This window comes from Convolutriloba macropyga, chromosome 1 (genome assembly GCF_964194025.1).
Source record: "Convolutriloba macropyga chromosome 1, txConMacr16.3, whole genome shotgun sequence".
In the NCBI taxonomy this organism is placed as follows: Eukaryota; Metazoa; Xenacoelomorpha; order Acoela; family Convolutidae; genus Convolutriloba; species Convolutriloba macropyga.
This window is the reverse complement of record NC_134468.1, coordinates 19,922,359-19,941,215: the sequence shown is the minus strand read 5'-3', so window position 1 is coordinate 19,941,215 and position 18,857 is coordinate 19,922,359. Positions and strand designations below refer to the sequence as shown.

Genomic DNA, 18,857 nt, shown 5'->3' with positions numbered 1-18,857 from the left:
CACGCTTTTTTCTATTCATTCGTAGCACCAAATTTGACCACAGTAATCTTTCCGCCTCTTCGAAATTGAACTAAATGGGCGATTATTGCCATAAAAAACGTCATGTCAAAAACTGTTCGCCCGCTTTGTGGCCTTTAAGTAGGTGATTTTATTAATGCAATGAGAACTGACAAAGCTAAGAATTTTTTGTGATTGAGCAAGAAAATTTTCCTCACCAATTTTGTTTTTGTTGACATTAGACAATCTATAAGGCACCTCCCCGCCACCACCACCCCAACTGAGACCAGTCAGGTTCAATCCAGATACTGAAGTCAGCGGAGGTTCTCTGTCGAATGTAGGGTTAAAAGAGGTGAAGGACGCAAAAGTCTTGCTCCGTCGTCTTTGGAAGTCTGCTCTCTCTTTTAAGGAATGTGCTCTGTCACTGCTCCAAGACCACCTTTTTTCTTTATGATTGTTACTATCAGTGATGCTCAGGTCACCGGTCGAACCCTAAAGTTGACCATAAGTTAAAAGTCGACAGAAAATTAACACGATAACAATTAAAATGAAAATTTGCAACAAAATTTGAAGTCGAGGGCAGCTAAAATGCAGAAAAAGCGGCGATCATTATCGGATAGATATCATTGGTGAGACAATTCAGTAACAGCAGTAGAGTTTAAATGGCACATTCCCAACGAATAAACATTACTGTTTAGAAAAAAAAACATGAACGGTAAAATAATTCGAATTCCATTTTTTCAGCAAATTTACCAAAACTTACTACACTGAACACTGTTTAATTAAAGTTTGCTCATTCGTCTTGATCAAACTGAGTAATTTTCTGCTTTAAAAAATAAAAACCAAAGAGTTGAATTTAAATTCTACAGTTGTTGTTTGTACGTTAAAAGAAAAAATTGGAAAATAAACAAACAGGTGCAATTTCAATTTGCGGAATTTCAATTTTGATATAATGCCTCCGCAAATTAGGATAGTTAAAGTTCAAATAAATATCAAATTAAATCGAAGAGAAAGCCCAAATTTGACACTTTTTGATCATCTACAGGCACCTGGTCAATTTAGATTTTGGTTCAACAGCAAAAAAAGCGATAATTACAGTTATCAATAGTTGACAGCAGTTATTTAAAGTGCATTAGTTGTGGGAGCAAGCCTCTATCGACCAAATACTTCTCCTTTTCTACCAAAAAAACTGCTTGAAATGTTTTTAAAATTTTCTTAGAAGGAGCTTTTTGACCTCCATTGATCAGCGTTTGCAGAAGGTTCACTTTTCAAACTAAATAATTCTCTTTGCGAATAGTTTTTCGCGAAAAGTTCTTCTCAATAACTTGCCACAAACTGGCCAATTTTACTTATTTATTGGTCTTTTGTTTTCTCTGTTCGCATTTCAGCTATTTTTAAAAAATTTTCAGCTACTGTGCCACTAGTGATTATCATTCCTGAAATTGATTTTAATGTTCCGACTTAGATTGCGCGTGGAACTAAATAAACAATTGTTTTTTTTGCAAAATTTTGCTGACCTATGTTACTGACATAGAGAAACATAAGTGGTACCATTAAAAAAAACCATCAAGCATAGAAATTTTAAATGGGAGCAAGTTTTGAATTTCGTCTGTTTAGTTCTCAGTTGGAACATTTTATGGGAATTTAGGCATTTCACACTAAATTTGTTCTGATTTTAGGTTGTTTTGGCATAATTATATGAAAACTTTGAAAATGAGATGCTCTTTTTAGTGTTATAGAATTTTACTCGCATGTTAACTGCTGTTGATGTCATTTAAGTTAAAACTTTATGTGAGTATTTGGCTGATTTGCAATAATTTTGTTCACATTTTTTTTCTTCACTGAAAAGTGTTGCATTTATTTACTGTAATGTAAATTAATTCCAAATGTATGGCTTTTAATTTCATCGATAAAAGGTGATTGTCATGAATCTTTATTCATTTATTGGCTGAAATTAGCTGATTATAAAAAAATTTAGCATCTTCATTGAAAAAAACTGTCACTAAATCAGATTTATTTGTCTAAATCAGTCAAAACTGATGACCGTTAAAATTAAAATTGCTGGCATCTTGTTATTAACAGATAAAACGGTATTTTTTTGTACTTCTAGATTCCTATATTCCAGCAGAGTGAATTTTGCCACTTTTTGATAAACTAAATTAATTTTTAATCAACTTGCAAAAGATGATATCGTTTGTTTTGTAAATTTGCAAACTTTTGCAACTATACTGGCACTGGAATTTCATTTGAAATAATTTTGGCGACTGAATGAAATATTTTTCAATTTTTTGATAAGATTTTTTCAAAGTTAACCACGTTTTAAGAAACTCGTTCGAATTTGAAGTAAATTCACCAAACAATTTTTTCGCCTATCAGTCGGAATATTTTAACTTAGTTCACCGTCAGAAAGAACAAGGAACAATGCCAACTCAACCAGTTTTACGAGAAATAAAACTAGTGAAATTTTTAAATGACTTAAGTTTTTTTGTTTCAAGTAATATTTCTACATTTAGATTAAGTAAAATCGCCCTGAGGTAACCACTGAATCAGTTACTAAAAAATACACCGTTGTTGTCAAGAGCGAGAAAATTAAAATTTCAAAGAATATAAAATTTCCCGCTTTCTGAGTGCAATCTATTTTGTAGTCATGTTTTTTTTTGATTTTTAGTTTTTTTGTAAAACTCATTTTTTAAAATTATATACAACCTAGTTTTGGGGCCCAATTTGATACAGATAAGATAAGTCATTCAAGTTTGTTTGATAAGTTTCAAGATAAGTTAGTTTCTGTGGGCTGCAATTACAAAAAGCTTGTAACAATTGCAATAAAGAAAACCTTTGTAAACATTTGTTATTATTTTTTGCATATTTTGATTTTGTTATTGCACAATGTATAAACTACCATTGGTCAAATTTTTATGCAAAAATTTATGCTCACTAAGCTGGGGGGCCGAAACAGAATAGATCCAAATTTTCAACCTACTTTACAGATTTTTAGAGAAATGAATCCGCCATAATCATAGCCAAATTCTGTAAAATTACAGATGTACTACAGATCTTTTTGCCTTTGACGTGTTATAGTTTTCGTTTTCATCTGCGGTTAATCCGTAATACGTCAATTTACTTAGGTGCCCGTAGGGTTCTTTATTTTGCAACTTTACTTTAGATAACTCTGTTCATATTTGGTGCTCTGAAATTTCGCAATTTTTGTCAACTTTAAACTTTCTCCAGAATTGTCTGTTGTTGATGACTCTATCCATATCATTTCCAAAAAAACATCGATATTCAGTTCTGAGAAATTGTACTATCTAAACATAGTTAGCCGTTTTGGTTTACCCTTGATTTGAAGTGAAGATTTTTTTGTTATGACTATTGAAATTTTTGGACAATTTTGCGTTGCTTTAATTTCTTTTGAGCAATGAATTAAATCTATCGATCCCACAGTCGTTTCCTTGAAAGAAGTGGTAAAGTCTGCAATGATTTTAAATTTTTTAGTGTCTGTAATATGGATAATTGAAACACAAATTTGTGCATTTGAAATACATTAATATACTGAAAATTATAAGACGAAAATGAAATTTTGCAGGCTTGTTTTTTAAAGAGCTGCATACCTATGGAAAGCTGAGGAAAGATTTAATAAAATTGGGAATGAGATGGGTTAGAACATTATGTGCGTCCACGAACTATTGCACATGCTTGTTGACGTTTTTGACCAAAAATAAAAGCTAGGTAGCCTTGTTTTTCAAAAACGAGAGTAGCTGAATTTTTTTCCGTTTTGTACACAATATTTTGTTGGCGAAGAAACTGGCTTTATCTCAAATATAACCATGTTTTCTCATTTTAAAAATCTTGTTTTAAATATGATGGAACAAAAATCTTCAAAAATTGTTATAGGGAACAACTGAACGTTTTCTGAATTCTTATAAATTCTAATTTTCAAATGCTGAAGGTAGTTGCCGGAATAACCTTTTTTGCTTTTCTTAAAAAACTATTTTTTAATTCCTGAAGGAATAATTGCCGGAATGCTCAAAGTAGTTGCCGGAAAAAATGCATCAGTAAAAACTTTGCTTCCTTTTGTTTAATGGGTTCTAAAGGTTTCTTTAAGGGTTGTTTTGCCAACTTAATTTAAGTTTAGAAAGAAACAAATGTAATAGTCTATTTTATAAAAATGCATGCTGACAGAACTCTACTAAGCAATAAGTTGCTTAACTGTCCTCCCATGTCTCCACGTTTTCCTTTCAAATATATATATATATATATATATATATATATATATATATATATATATATATATATATATATATATATATATATATTTATGTATATGTATATATAAATATGTATACATAAAACATTGAGAAAAATTTCAGAATTTTTATAAGCCCCCAACAGATAAAAATACTAAAAATTGCTGACGAAAAAAAAAACAGAATCTGTATCTTATAGAAAACACTTAATTTTCATAAGTTGATATTAAACGTAATTTCTTTATAAATTGTTTGAGTTCACGAAGCGCACAACTCTGTTTCTGAAAAACTTGCAAAGAAGTTAGAACAAAAGTGTCAGTTTATATTGCATTCGTAGGAAATATCTATCTTTGTTTTCCTATTTTGAATAATCATCGCGGTTGTTCGAATTTTCTTTGCGTTAATTTTCAATTGTTTGGTTAGAATTGACTTTGAAAATGCACGGTTTATCGTAAGACTTTTCAGAATTTCAAAATATAGTTATAACAATGCGATGGTTCAAAACAATACCATCGTGCAATTTCAATGCAATGGCAGTTTTTGTAATTTTTTTAATAAACGTAACAACTGTGATTTGCCTTCGAGTTAAAACCCCAAAAATTGGCTTTCTTATTAGAACTGATTTTGAAATTATGCTACCGAAGCATTTCGTTTTCAAGTTGTTAGTAATTTTAATTTTTGCTGTCTTGAACAGTTTTTTTGGTACCTGGACGTTTTATGAAAATCAACTTGAAAACTTAGAAAAGGGCCTTAGCAGCTGATTACAAGAACTTTAATGCTTGTTTTTTATGGTTTCGATGCTCCTAATTTTTTCACCTCGATTAAGGCAACTTTTTCAATTATAATGTTTAACTCAATATGTGTAACAAAAACCAGATACTTTGTCAAAAAAGATCAATAACTCGCAATTTCCGCAGTTTTGTTGAAAAAAGACATTTTTATTCAGAAGCCCAAAAATTTGCAGTATATGTAGATTTTTTTTAATTTTTATAAGAAATAATTGTTTCTAAAAACATATGCCCATTGTTGAGATGATAACGGGTGGTGTCCACCTTGTTTTCTTGCTTGTCCTCCAACTTGTTATATTGTTAAAAAGAGTTTATAACATCAAACAATAAGAAACAGTTTTCTCTTCAAGGAAAAATTATTTTATTCCTGGATCTGTTTTTTTTTCTTTTCATAACAACCTTTTTATCGCTTAAACTGTGTAGCTAGGAATAAGTTTGATTCACTATGGGAAAATGGAAAAAAAACTTGCGAGAATGTTTCAGCTGTTCCTTCTTTAAAAACAATTTCTATCGCAGAGACAATGCAATATAGCCAAAAAGAACAGTATTTTGGCTAAACTGAAATCTTCAATATGTATTATGTTGCTACTTACCTCTTTCGCTAAGTTTTCTTGTTCAGTTTATAAATATTTGATTAAAGCATTTTTGAAAATTCAGTTTAGAAGAATCTGAATAGAGTTGTAAAAATGACTCAAATGTGAACTAATTGTAAAGAGCAACCTCTATGACCATTTTCGGTAACGATAAGATGTTATGTGAAAAGCTATCAAAATTTTTTGTTTCAGAAAACACAAAAATGACAAATGGTCGCTGTTATTTTTTTTTGAAAAATACGCTACAGAAGCCGCACTTCATGATATAATTTAACAGAATTCTAAAGCTTACTTTCTGTCATGTTAATTCACAGACTTCAAATTATCAACGTAATTTTGCGGAGGATCTCAAATACAAGTTCCTCTTCTACTCTGTTGTTTGCGAAACTTACCTTGATCTCTTGGGTTCCGGGTTTGGAGGGGTCACTTTGATCATCGTCATCGTACCCGTAAGACATAAAGGTACTCTCACTGTTCAGGGCTTTTGTAAGATCAATCGCATCCTGATTCTGAAACTTGGAGTCAATCCTTAGCAAGTCATCGGACCTCTCATCTTCTGAAGCAAACGCTTAAATACTAGTTTCTATCGTAAGTCGGCGAATCTTTTTTTTAGCTCTAACTGGTCTTGATGTCTGGTTTTTGATTCTAGACTATAAGCCAAGATCACAATTCAGCACAAAAAAATGAACAGAATACTGTTAGAACTGAGCTTTTACAGTCATAGGTCTGAGATCGAAATGACGTCTAATCTATTCTGAGCGTCCCAGACCATGCTGCTTTTGATAAGGTTTCTATGTGTTAGAAAATGTGTGGGCGTTCTTTTCTTTTCTATCACTAGTCTCAATTTTAAAGAACCAATATGTTTGCAGTCCCATCATTTTTCTCGTTCACCAGATCAGAAACGTTTTATATCTGTAACAACTAGCTAAATGTTTCAGTAGATTTTGGTTCAGTTGCTAACTGGCTCGTTAACTAGCTAACTGGTTCAGTAGATTAAATCCCTTTCTGAAAAATTTTACTAAAAATAGTGGAAGTTTTCGTTTCACAAAGAGTGCTTCAACAATGATGTAACAAACAATCGTATGGCTACATAGTGTGACACCCAAGCTCTCGAAAACGATGAACTCGGCTTCATGGAAACAAAGATTTTTGAAAAAATGATAGTTTTTTCATTCGTTTCTTAAACTTTGTCCCAAGTCAATTTTTTTCCGGTCCTTGTTTTTTGCTCTGATCAGACTTTGTATCGTCTTTCAAAAGATATCCACTCGTTTCTGGCCAGGCTTGGCTTGTTAATGATCACACTTTACCTCTTTGTGTAAATAAGACTCATATAAGACTGAGACAAATGAGCAGACATCTTTTTCTGATTAGAGTACTGGGGACGGTTTTTCGCTCGTGACCAGAGTTTCGCTCGTTCATGGTCATACTTTAGGAAGACTTTGGATATAGAGATCGTCCATCTAATAAGAACACACTTCGACCCCCCCCCCCCTCACGCGTTTTCATTGGTGTGATCATTAGCACTCACCTCAATCTCAACCCTGACGGGTGACGGGTGAATCGACATTCTTGACGCTAAGTTTCAGAAAATTTGCAATAAAGTTGAGCTCCGAAAAATTGACCTACAAGAGCTTCATTGTCATATATTTCTCCTTCTTCTAAACTTTGTAACCTGGCAAGAGGAGTACCGACCTCTAACAGTGTGCAGAGTATTATTGGTCAATTGAGTATTTTCTCGGGATTTGAGAAGGTAGGAGAGCTCCCTTTGGCTAGGAGGAATGTTGAAGATGTTCACACCTGTGTCGTCTGCCGACAGTCGCATATTGGGTTCACCATACACTCTTCCACTGTTCGAAAAACTAGAAAAAAAATAGAATGTAACAAAGGTGACACTAAACTGTAATGGAATTACAAATCATGTTTACTCTTCCCTGACGGCAGAAAATTGAGTATATGACCGTGATCTGCACTCTTTAGCGACTGATCAAATCGACTGGGATAGCCCTGCCCCTTCTCTTACTAAACAATTCAACTCAGAGCTTCAGGCTTACTCAGCATTAAGGGCAGCTTCGTGCATGTATGCTCGTTACATCTTCGGTTCAATCTTTAAGACACGGTTGTTGTAGCAAGTTATCAAACTCCGAGGAGCTGAATATTAACTTACTGGTTTTTAATCAACTCCTAGTCCGATAAAAAACAGTTACAGATTGCTGTAAGTATCCCAAACGGTTGTGATGGTGGACCACAATTATAAAATTAGAGTACGGAATTTTGTAGAGTAATTAGCAAAACAGTAGCATATGCGATGTAACTGTTGTAACAGAAAAAGAAGTCGAACAAATTCAAGAATGTTTCTCTTTTAGATCTGAAAAGCTCTTATTGAGTTGCACGGCCTGAATTTCAGAATCTATCTCGACTTTTGACAAGTTGAGCAGTTCTGTTTACCCAAGTAGTTCAAGGTTCCTGTAAATTTCTCAAAAGAGACAATCCAATTCGATCAAGATTGCTAGAATACCAGTTGATTTATCGACAGCCTTCATAATTAACATGTTCGAATATGCGAAGGTACTATTCTATCACCATAAATGTGGGCTCAAGCCACAAAAACAACAATGAGTAAAACAATTAAATAAGAAGGTGCCTGTTAATCAAGTACAATACTACAGAATAACGAATTAATGATTTGCAAGTTGGGAATGAATTCGAATTCGTTGGTAACTGTTTTGGTTAACTTGAGAATAGTCCAATAACAAGGCGGCCCGTTAATGTGCGGTCGCACATGATGTTCCGACCCGACCTCATCTACATTTTTGACTTAATTGTCAACCAAATGAAGAAATAACAAAAATATATGTTTGAGTTTAAAACAATCCTTACACAACCCATCTACTAATTGAATTACATAATGCCATGCATTATTACAACGCCAATGGGATCTGATCTTAAAGAGACTACGAGACAAAAAAACAACCAAACAAACGAAGCAAAAACGGAAATATCACGGCAAAAACTGAATATCTAACTTTAAAATCACATAGTAACAACGTCAAAATGCAGTCAGATAATAACTTAACTACTCAAACTTAGTTTCTCCTATTTATACAGCAGATGGAAAGTTTTGTTAATGAGACTAAGTTACAAGTCAACAAAGAGAACGATCAATGAGGCGAAATTCAAAAATTAATCAACATTTTTTAAACCAAGAAATATCAAAAGTCTTAAAAATCATTAGCTTTTAACTTAATAATCCATGATAAATTATTAGGAAGTTACTACAAAACCAAATGGCCTTGTCTTTGGGTAGTTTAAGACTTAGAAACGAAACAAAGAAAAACTTAAAAAATTAGAAACGGTTTGCAAAAACACAAACTATTGCTACCATTAAAATTATTAGCTATTATCTGAATATTATGTATTCTTAATTCAATTCTTATTTCTACAAATTAAGCTGCAGGAATTATACTGAGCGATTAAATAAGTTTATTTGGGCCACATTTGTAAACCATTGGGATCTGTTACTACGCGATTGTTCTGAAAGAAGAGAAAAAGAAACGCAAAAAATGACCACTCAAAAAACGTTTATGAAAACGCATAGTTTCCAATAAACAAAGCATCGGTCACAAATAAAATCAGTAGATATGTTGTTTCTTGGAATACAAGAAATTGGATGTGACCTCTCATTGATGAAAATAAGTTACAATTTGACGAAACAAAAACTGAAAATGTTTGAAAATGTATATGCTAAACTCTAAGACTAAAGGCAATAAACTGACTAACTGATTCGGATAACATCATTTCTTCAATCCTCAATTACAAGCTTAAAAGACTTGTCAGCAATTTACGGCTACCTAAAAAACAAATCAGGCAAAAACAGCAATTTCAAGAAAAAAAAACTGAGCGAGAAAAGTGTCGAAGGCATTAGAAAGTAAACTTTTCACTAAAAACTTTTATATGTTCAATTAATTTTTTAACAGCAATGGCATTCCTCTTGTTTATCAATACAGTTTCAAAAAATCAAATATGAACAAATACATTAGAGCCATGAAATTTTTGAGAAAACTTGTAGTATCAACGCCATTAATATCTCTTCCTTTCAACGGAATCCATAGAATACGCTAAGTTATGCCTCCATGGGACAACAAGTTTGTTTGCTAATCCAATTTGGTCAATAGGATCTAACAAGAAGTTTTTGAAGATGAAAACAACAACAAAGACAGGCAACAATCAAAAATTCAATTGAAAAGCGCCAGAAGAAAGTGTCGAAGCAATTTAAATCATAACTTCTGCTCTGAAAACTTTATATATGATCCGTTGAACGTGCTCCCTAAACCAATGAGAACCATCATTATTAGGATAATTTGATAAAATTTCAAAAGGATCCAAAAATAAGAAAAAGTAACCGAAAGTTTAAAAAAATATATGAAAACTAGTGGAATTGAAATTATAAAACTAATAGGTAGAAGATGAAAACGCTGACCAGATTAAATTTGGCTGCACTAGGAATAAAAAAAGATCATTCAAGTACTAAGACTGACTAACAGTCCGCGAAAAAAGTTAGGATCGGTTAATGTTCAAAAAAAATTTCGAAAAAATTCTTTTCCAAACGTAACAGCCATTAAACACAAAAGCTTTGAACGGATGCCAATAACTACGCTCAGAAATAAAACGATGTTTGTCATGCGTAGATAATCAATATGAGATCGCCATAAATCTTAAGACTATGAAAACAACAACAAAAACAGGCGAAAACCAAAATTCAGTAGAAAAGTGGGAGAAGAAAATTTTGAAGCTCTTTAAACCATTAGTTTTTCTCTGAAAACTTTATCTGTGATCACCTGAATGTCTTTTCCAAGCCAATGGGATTAGAATGATACTTGGATAAAAAGTATAATATTTGGTTCATGTGATAAGACTTCAAAAGTAACCAATAATACAAAAATATCCAAGTTTTTTTTAATTTTGAATTCTTGTGTTATTGAAGTCATATAATCAATAGTTACAAAATAAAACCGCTAAAAAAATTATTTTGGTTTCATTAGAAAGCAAGTGGGTTCTGTCAATACTAAGATTGACTAACAGCCCACAAAAATTTAAAGATTGGTTAATGTTCAAAAAAATTTTTGAAATGTTATTTTTAAATTCTTAACAGCCATTAAACTCAATAAATTTCAACGGAAGTCAATAAATACGCTCAAATATGCTTTGAAAGGAGTACGGGGATATTTGCTATGCATAAATGGTCAATAAGACATCACAACAAGTCTTATGACTATGAAAACAACAACAAAATCAGGCAAAAACCAAAAATTCACTCGAGAAGTGCGAGAACAAAAGGTCGAAGCGATTTGAATCCACAGGCTTTTCTCTTAAAAACTTATCTGTGATTCCTTGAACGTCTTCTTTAAGCCAATAGGAGCTGTTATTTTAGGGATAATGTGATAAGATTTAAAAAGTAACCAATAATACGGAAATATTCAAAAAAAATTTAAAAACTTTTTGAAATCTTGTATCATTGTCATATTACTAAAAATTAGAAGATAAAACCACCAAACTGATCAAATTTGGTTACAGTAGGACAGAAGAGGCTGCTCTCATGACAGAAAATGACATACAGTTCACGATAATAAATTTATGATTGGTTAAAGTTCGAAAAAATTTTCGAAAAATTTTTTTTAAATTCTTAAAGTCTTAACAGCCATTAGCTGTCCACTCAAAGCGCTAGATATGCTCACTTAAATCTCATTACAAAATATATTGCACTGTTAGTCAATGAGTCCTTGCCATGAGACTCCAAAAAATTAGTAAAGCCTCAAAAAGAAGTTCAAAATTTCATGTAAATTTACGAAAACTCAGAGTCGAATTTTAAAAAAAAATGAGCAGTTCCTTGCAAACAATTTTATTGTTCTTTGGGCTTCATTTGACTGTAAAGGAAATTTATCATTAACGGAATCTCGATATGAAAAGTGACTTGTCTCTAGGTGACTTAAAAAAAAACAAAAAAAAAGTAGAAAAGTTTTATAAAAAAAGAGCTCTCTGATAGATTTAGAATTTTTTTGATTTTGAAGCTCCCTATGTGACCAGAACTGATCTTTTTTATCGTCTTTAGCCTATTAGGAACACGAAATTGGTTTATTTTTTGGCAAGAAATTTAAGTTTGAAATACTATTTTTATAGAAAATATCGTCATTTGAAGAAAAATCACACTAAAAGTCATCAAATGAACCGTGCTCACACAAAACTTCAGTCCTTGATAACTCCTCGAAAAAAAGGAAAATCAAAAAAATCTTTTTAATTTTGAATTCTACGCTGGACCAGCTTTTTAATGATACTACTCAAATTTCTCTGCGATGAATATATCGATCGGCCAAAATTGACTGAACAAAAAACCCATTTGAGTATATAGTTCCTCCCCCCCCCCACAAGTGGGGTCGGAACAATTATATCAGTCAACATTGATAGTTTAATTCAATGACTAGATACTCCTTTCGAACTCCCCTCATTTTGGGTGAGTACAATTAAAACTGGAAACCGTATATCCTTCTTTAGCTCCCCTCTTTCGGGCGAGTCTAAATTGAAGACGTATTCCAGTTTTCATTTATGAACATGACTCACGTGGGTGTTTTGAATGTTCCCCTGATGAGCCCTCGTCTCTTCAGCTCCTCCATGTACCCGACGAGTCCCTCAGTGTCCACCACCAATTCAATGTCCTTTCTTTTTGCAACTGCAACTGGGTTTCGCCCGCTCATGTCTATATCAGTCAAGTACTTCTTCAACAATCTCTCTTGATCACGCGAGCTCAGTTCACTTTTTATTCCACCTGGTTAAAAAACATCAGAATGTATTTCTCAAAGTTTCTCGGAAAATAAATTGCTTAGTTACTTTTGTCTTTTAACAATCATGGTTAATCAGAGCATTTTTATCAGCGTAGATCACGAAGAAATCAAATCATTGCTTAGCGACACATATTTGGGATGAACAACGCACAATCTGGTTTTCAATGCCAGCAGAGAATGAAAAAACGAAATTAAAGTAAATCCTGAAGTTGCTGAAATTCTGTAAATTGGGAAGCCTTCAAAACAAGTCGAATTCAATGACTACAACAATATGATGAAGTCCAGTTCAGTAACTCGGCGGTTATGAAGGCTTAAGTTTTTGGCTTTTTGCTTGAGCTATTATCATCTTTGCGCCGTAATTCTGGTGAGAATAAGATGAAATCAGGATCCCGAACTCACGCGTAACAGAATTTGCTTCTGCAATTATAACCGGGCATGAGTATGTATTAGAGTTGATACACAATTTACCACTTAGTTTTAGTATTGATCTTAAATAAATTAATAAATAAATTCAACACTCTAAATGCATCCACAGCAAAATTCGGTACAAATTACGAGGCGAAAGAGCTAACTTTATAAACGCTAGTTACCACTCACCATATTTATTTATAAATAAAATTTCCTCTGCCCTTATATTGTTTTACTGGAGCCAAGTCAACTATTTGCCATTCTATTATATTGTCAGAAAGCAATAGCATATAAAGGCAAGCTAATTTTTTACGAAAAAAATGTTTAGCTAAATTGAGCACTATGATTATGCTGTTTTGTTTCTGTTGCTTTGCTCTCCTTTTTACTCGGTGAAAAAACCTTTCTCTCATTTTCTATAGACGTTTGAATAATCGGATGCGCGTTTTTGCACTAATATTGTAGCATAGCCAAATAAAAGATCGCAATGGCTGCTACAATTATTGTATGTCATAATGCTGATGCAAACTATCAAAATCAAAAATCCACAGTTGACATGAAAAGATCCTTAATTTATAAGATCCCTTATATTAAAAAAGAAGTTCAGGTAAATTTGCCTGAACTCTGTTCAAGTAAAAACAATTTCAGGTAGACTTCGGGTGTATCGATACCTGAAACGCACATTAACTGTAGTTTAGGTATTTTTTACCTCAACAAATTTAGGTGTGGTTACCTGAAAAAAGTTAACGCTCGAATTTTGTTGCTGTCAAAACCTTGATAAAACATTCGAATTTAATATTGCTTTTCAATAGTACATCTACGGTTGAGATCATGAGATCAGGAACAGTTATGCGTTTAAATTTACTCACTACCAATTTTGTGCACCTGAAAACAGTTTAGGCAAAATGTTCTTTAAGGTGTTTTTAGCTTACTTTTCCTTATTATTTTAGGTAAATTTACTTGAAGAAAAATAATGAGAAACTAATACGAAAAAATTATTTTAAATTCATGTAAAAAATACCTGGAAAGGAAGATTTTGCCCGAACTGTAAAGGAGTTTTTTCAGGTTGTTTTTTCAGGCACGTTCATGTTAAAAATTAAGCCAGAGATGCCTGAATGTTTCAGGTAAAATTGAAGTACTTTCAAGTGATAAAAATTTTTCTGAACAATTCAGGTAGATTCAGTTGTTTTTTCAGACAAATTTACATGAACATTTTCATAGTGTTTTTGCTAGAGTCTTATATGATGAGAGTAGTGGTTTAGTACTCGAATTTGAGACTGTTTAAAATGATTGCTCTTAACATTGTGTCAATGAAACGTGCATGAAAGAAAGCCTAATTAGAAATGATTGCGTAAAAGGCCCTCATCGCTTTACTAGTTGCGGATTATGAAGACAAACCGCACACTAGCGCTTATCGATCAGACGAATCTTGGGAAAATTTGTTGTCTAAATTAGATCTCACGTGATTATAAAAGCATTCGGAGAAGTCAATTATATTCTTGTTGAGGCAGTGCCTTTACCGTGTTTGTTTCCAACAGCTGTTTTGCCCCTAACATCTGAAGCAGTCTGTGGCTGAATCAGTTGTATTCCTGTCACCTCTGGGGCTCTTTCATGCTTGGCTATAATTGGGGAAGCCAGAGGACTCACTCCAAATGCCTTCTGTGCTTTCTGCTGGTACTCAGTCATAGGAGTTCGGTTACTGTTCCGCGAAGAGCTGCGAGAGTCGTGTCTGCGAATAAAAATTATGTTCAGGAAAAAAGGTTTTGGTAAATTATGTTGCGCAGCAATTAAATTTTCCATGAAGTCATTGTTCACTATTTTTTTTAAAAAACTATGACGTTAGAGTTTATTTAAGAGCTGCATCTTTACATTCTCAATATAAATTATAGGCCACCAATGTGATCAGAAAGGGGATTTTCTTTTTAAATTGCGAATGTAAAGACTCAGCTCTGAAATAGGCTCTAACTAAGCCCAAGATTTGAAAAATGATGGTGAAAAGTGGGTTTAAAATGCAATTTTTCTTTAACCCCTCCCTCCCTCCCTCCCCCCCCCCCCCCCCCCCATACGCACACTACTTTTTGGACTCTCTTTTTATCACACTTGGCAGTCAATTGCAGTCCATAAAGTGTCCATTTTAAATTTAAACAGAAACTCAAATTTTGATTTTCAAAAAGTATCCTTTCGCTCGTTCTCACACTCCCAATCTTCACTCTTACACGCTTTATCATGAAAAGTTCAGCCCTAATTCTCACTTGTAAGATCTCCTGACTTGCAGGAGTCCAGAGAGCTTTGAGTCCGAGTTGTTACGAGTGACAGCCACATCTCCCCGTAAGTCATACTCAAACAGATCCTCATCGTAGTCCTCCTCGTCTGGGATGTTGGATCCCCATGTCTGTGAAACAGGATGGTTTCTGGTAAACGTTCGCGATTGGGAAATGGACGATATTGTGTTTGTTCGGCTCATAGCGAAGTTTAGCGCTGGAAATTTTAATAGCTGATGTGATCTTTCTTCGTTCGATTTATCTAAATTATGACAATTGTAACCCTTCGGCCATAAAATGTTTCGGATCTTTTTTCTAAATATCTGATTATTAATAGCAGTGATCTTTCATTTTTGAGTAAAAGTTCGTTTTTCAATGTAATTCTATTAAGTTGCGTAAAATAAATACACCTAGAGGAAATTATTACAAGTCACTATTACGGTAACTATTTATTCTTTGACTTCATACTATATTTTATTCGCCTTTGATATTTAAACGATAAAGTGAACTTGAATGAAAATAATTTATGGAATAAAATATTGTTGAACTGGAATGAAAAAATGAGAAATTTTGATTAAGCGTGTGCAAATAATTCAGATTAAAAGTAAGTTCCTCTCACGCTTTAAATAAACAAAATCAATACACGAATGTAAGGTCTAATGCGCAATATTCCGCAAAAAATGGTACCGTTGGAATAAAATTTGAATTTCATTTTATAACTTCCTCGGAACTGGCGCTGAAGTTGAAAACTCATGGAAAGTGTTACCAGCCGGCAGGTGATATCTTTCCATGGAAAACAAAATAAGAGTCTCTATTTTTCCATATTGTCAGAGAAAACAAATGTTTTTTTCTTCATATGACAGGAATTGAAAACAAGTTTCTTTAAATAGTTTATCCGCAATAATTTAATCTCAAAAGGCTTCTTTGTTTCAATTTTCGACAGCAAAATAAATTATAAATTAATTAATTGGTGGAGTGGAAAATATTCCGGAAATTGCGATTGCTTATGCTTCACTTTAAAAGCAGAAATGTACCGTTTTGTCTAACATTGTGTGATTTTGAAATAGATTTATCAGGGAAATATTGGCAAAATAAAGAAAATTATCATAAATATTGGAAAAGGTCAATTATTAGACAAGAAAAGCATCCTGCATTTTGGATATTTTGCTATAAAATTTTCAAAACAAAACCAGCTTTTGTAGTGAACAAAATTTAGGCGAGCGCAAAATAGAAACTATAGAATGGCGGTAGGACTAAGGAAAATATGTGGAAAAATAAAGGAAAAAATAGTCTTGGCAACATTTCCACGCAAAGCTTTGTGCGTTTTCTAATCGATATTTTATAGGAAAGAATGAAAATTTTGGAGGTTGATTAATGATTCATATTCTTCAGAAAACATCATTCATTTTGCAATAAAGTATTGATTACACTATGGTTGCTGCCTTTCTTGTCAACGCTTTGATTAAAATTGATAAAATAGAATCAGAATAATAGAAAGCAAAATTGACTTGTCGCTAATTCTGGCTAAAACGTGCCATTTCGGGAAATTTCTGCGAAACTGGTGCGCATTGTGCTCAAAACTTAAATAGCCGTATTTAATTCTTTTGTATAATTACACCAGGAAACAATATTTCAATGCTCAACTTAATATAGAATTGATATTAAAACTATTATTATAGTCTGGTAAAAACGATATTGTTTACTAGGACTGAAATCCTTTCACAGTTAAAAAAATCGGCTAGCGACGACAAATCAGTGACAGTTTTTATTGAAAAGCTGTCAGCAAATGGTAGCTTGTAATTATAAATAAAATCAACGCCTGCAAGCTTTTCGCTAGTTGAGGATCCACCACATACTATTAATTTACCTTTTCCCACGTCTTGCGTTAAAATGAAGGTTTCAAACAGGTCCGTAATTTTTTGATAAAAATATAAGCATAACTCTGAAAACATTATCTCATTCTGTTTGACAATGTCAAAAATATATATATACAATATCTTTCATAGATACACAAATTTATCTTGATAATTAATTGTATTCAGCCAATTCTGAGAAATCTATACTTATATAAATTTGGCTGAGAGGTACGAGCTCGCGGTTTTCAGATATCAAAAAAGCAGTATCACAAATTATACCGCAAAGGCTAATTTCAAAGCGTATAAATTTTTCAACTATTATTTTTATTATATAAAACAACTTTTCATGATTTTTTGATGAATTTTAATGTTATTGGAGGAAAAATTGAGCGAATTTGAGTTGTCCACAACAATTAGCGAAAATCCGGCAATCAATGCTAATCATTACTTTGATGAAAATTTTTCCCAAGTTGAGGTGCCAGTTCGAAAGTGGATATGCCCAGACCAAAAATAACGCATCAGTGGGGCGTTGTATGTTCAAAATTACACAGTCTGGAGAAAAATGAACGCACGAAAATCAGGACGTAGGTGTCTTTGAACGCACGAAAGTCCAGACTTTTGCAGTTACCGCACAAAAATCTGGAGCCTTTTCTGAACGTGCAAATGTCTGGACATAGGCAATTTTGGACGCAATGAAAGTCTGATCATGAAACCACGAATAGTTATTTTGTTTTGTGTCTAACTGGCAAATTAATGAAAAAAATTTTTTACCTTTAACATTTGATTTTAAGAATCGATCTCCATCTTATCTGGATTTTTAATGAATCGAAACTAAGCTCATAATGATAACTAAATACTAAATTATTGTTCCAACCCACTTTAGTGGGGGAGGATCTATGTACTCAAATGGTTTTTTTCTTCCTTTTTTTCTCCAGTCAATTTTGGCCGATGGTTATACCCAACGTAGAGGGTTGTGAGTGGTATCATTGAAAATTCCGTCCAGCTTAGAATAAATATATCAAAAAATTCTCCTGACTTTCGATTTTTCCACAGTTTTTGGGGTTTAAAATATTGAAATAAAGTTTTGAAGTTTAGAAATTTGCACTGATTTTCATCATTTTTGCTAAAGTTTTACCTATTCCTTGGTTAAATTGTTTGATAATAAGTTACTGAAAAGATTTTATTAGCAATGGAATAGTTTTCAAGTTCTTAATATCACAAACTTTAGTAATTTTTTTAAATAAAAATTGCTATTTTTTCAAGTTTTGTGAGTTTTTTTTATTTTTAGGTTTATCCAGCCTCCATAGAGCCTTCTCTTTAATAAAAGGTTACTGCATAGCATCTGGATGTAATGGAAGGTTTTTTATAACTTAATAACACGAATTTAGGCAATTTTTTAATTTATTTGAAATTTTTGAATGTTCTTCAGTTTTTCTTCAAAATTTTCCTGCACTAGGGGCCCAGGGACCTCCTCCCAGTTTTGATATAAACTGCTGCATAGTTTTCTGAGGTAATGGAAGAGATATAAATTTTTTAATGACTCCGATTTTAGCATTTTTTTGATATTTAATTTTTTTTTCAATTTTTCGGAAAATTATAATCATGTTCCAAATTTTTGGATCTTTATGAGCCAGTGAAATTATTTAAGGTTTACAATAGGAATACTGGATATTCTCGTGAGACATAGAATGGTTTTGAAGATTTCAATATCTTGAACTATATCAAGATATCGTTAAAATTTGTAATTGTTTTAAAAAGTTTTTGTAGTTGAGCTTTACGATAATTACTGACCAACGAAATTTTTAAGTCTTGGAGACGGGTTACTTGACTGACCTCTTGAGACAAAAATAGTTATGAACTTTTCTCTTGTGCAATCTGCA

The 18,857-nt window shown here is 32.7% G+C and overlaps 3 protein-coding genes across 5 annotated transcripts in view; 1 reads left to right on the top strand and 2 right to left on the bottom strand.

Annotated features, from left to right (window-relative positions):
- Positions 1-16,377, bottom strand: part of LOC142336149 (uncharacterized) — a 29,809-nt gene extending 13,432 nt beyond the window's left edge. The window contains exons 1-6 of one of the 3 annotated variants that reach the window (XM_075384749.1): positions 15,113-16,377; positions 14,381-14,589; positions 12,235-12,439; positions 7,315-7,481; positions 6,015-6,178; positions 216-489 (exon numbers count right to left, since the gene is read on the bottom strand). In XM_075384749.1, the coding sequence (XP_075240864.1) occupies positions 216-489; positions 6,015-6,178; positions 7,315-7,481; positions 12,235-12,439; positions 14,381-14,589; positions 15,113-15,324 (1,231 nt within the window). In that variant the 5' untranslated portion in view covers positions 15,325-16,377. The remainder of the gene's footprint in view (positions 1-215; positions 490-6,014; positions 6,179-7,314; positions 7,482-12,234; positions 12,440-14,380; positions 14,590-15,112) is intronic. The other 2 variants (XM_075384767.1, XM_075384757.1) reach the window with 2 other exon arrangements.
- LOC142336170 (ERO1-like protein beta) overlaps positions 1-18,857 on the top strand; it is a 459,014-nt gene that overhangs the window by 351,559 nt on the left and 88,598 nt on the right. The gene's annotated exons all lie outside the window — the stretch shown is intronic.
- Positions 1-18,857, bottom strand: part of LOC142346837 (uncharacterized) — a 236,672-nt gene that overhangs the window by 203,518 nt on the left and 14,297 nt on the right. The window lies entirely within an intron of this gene.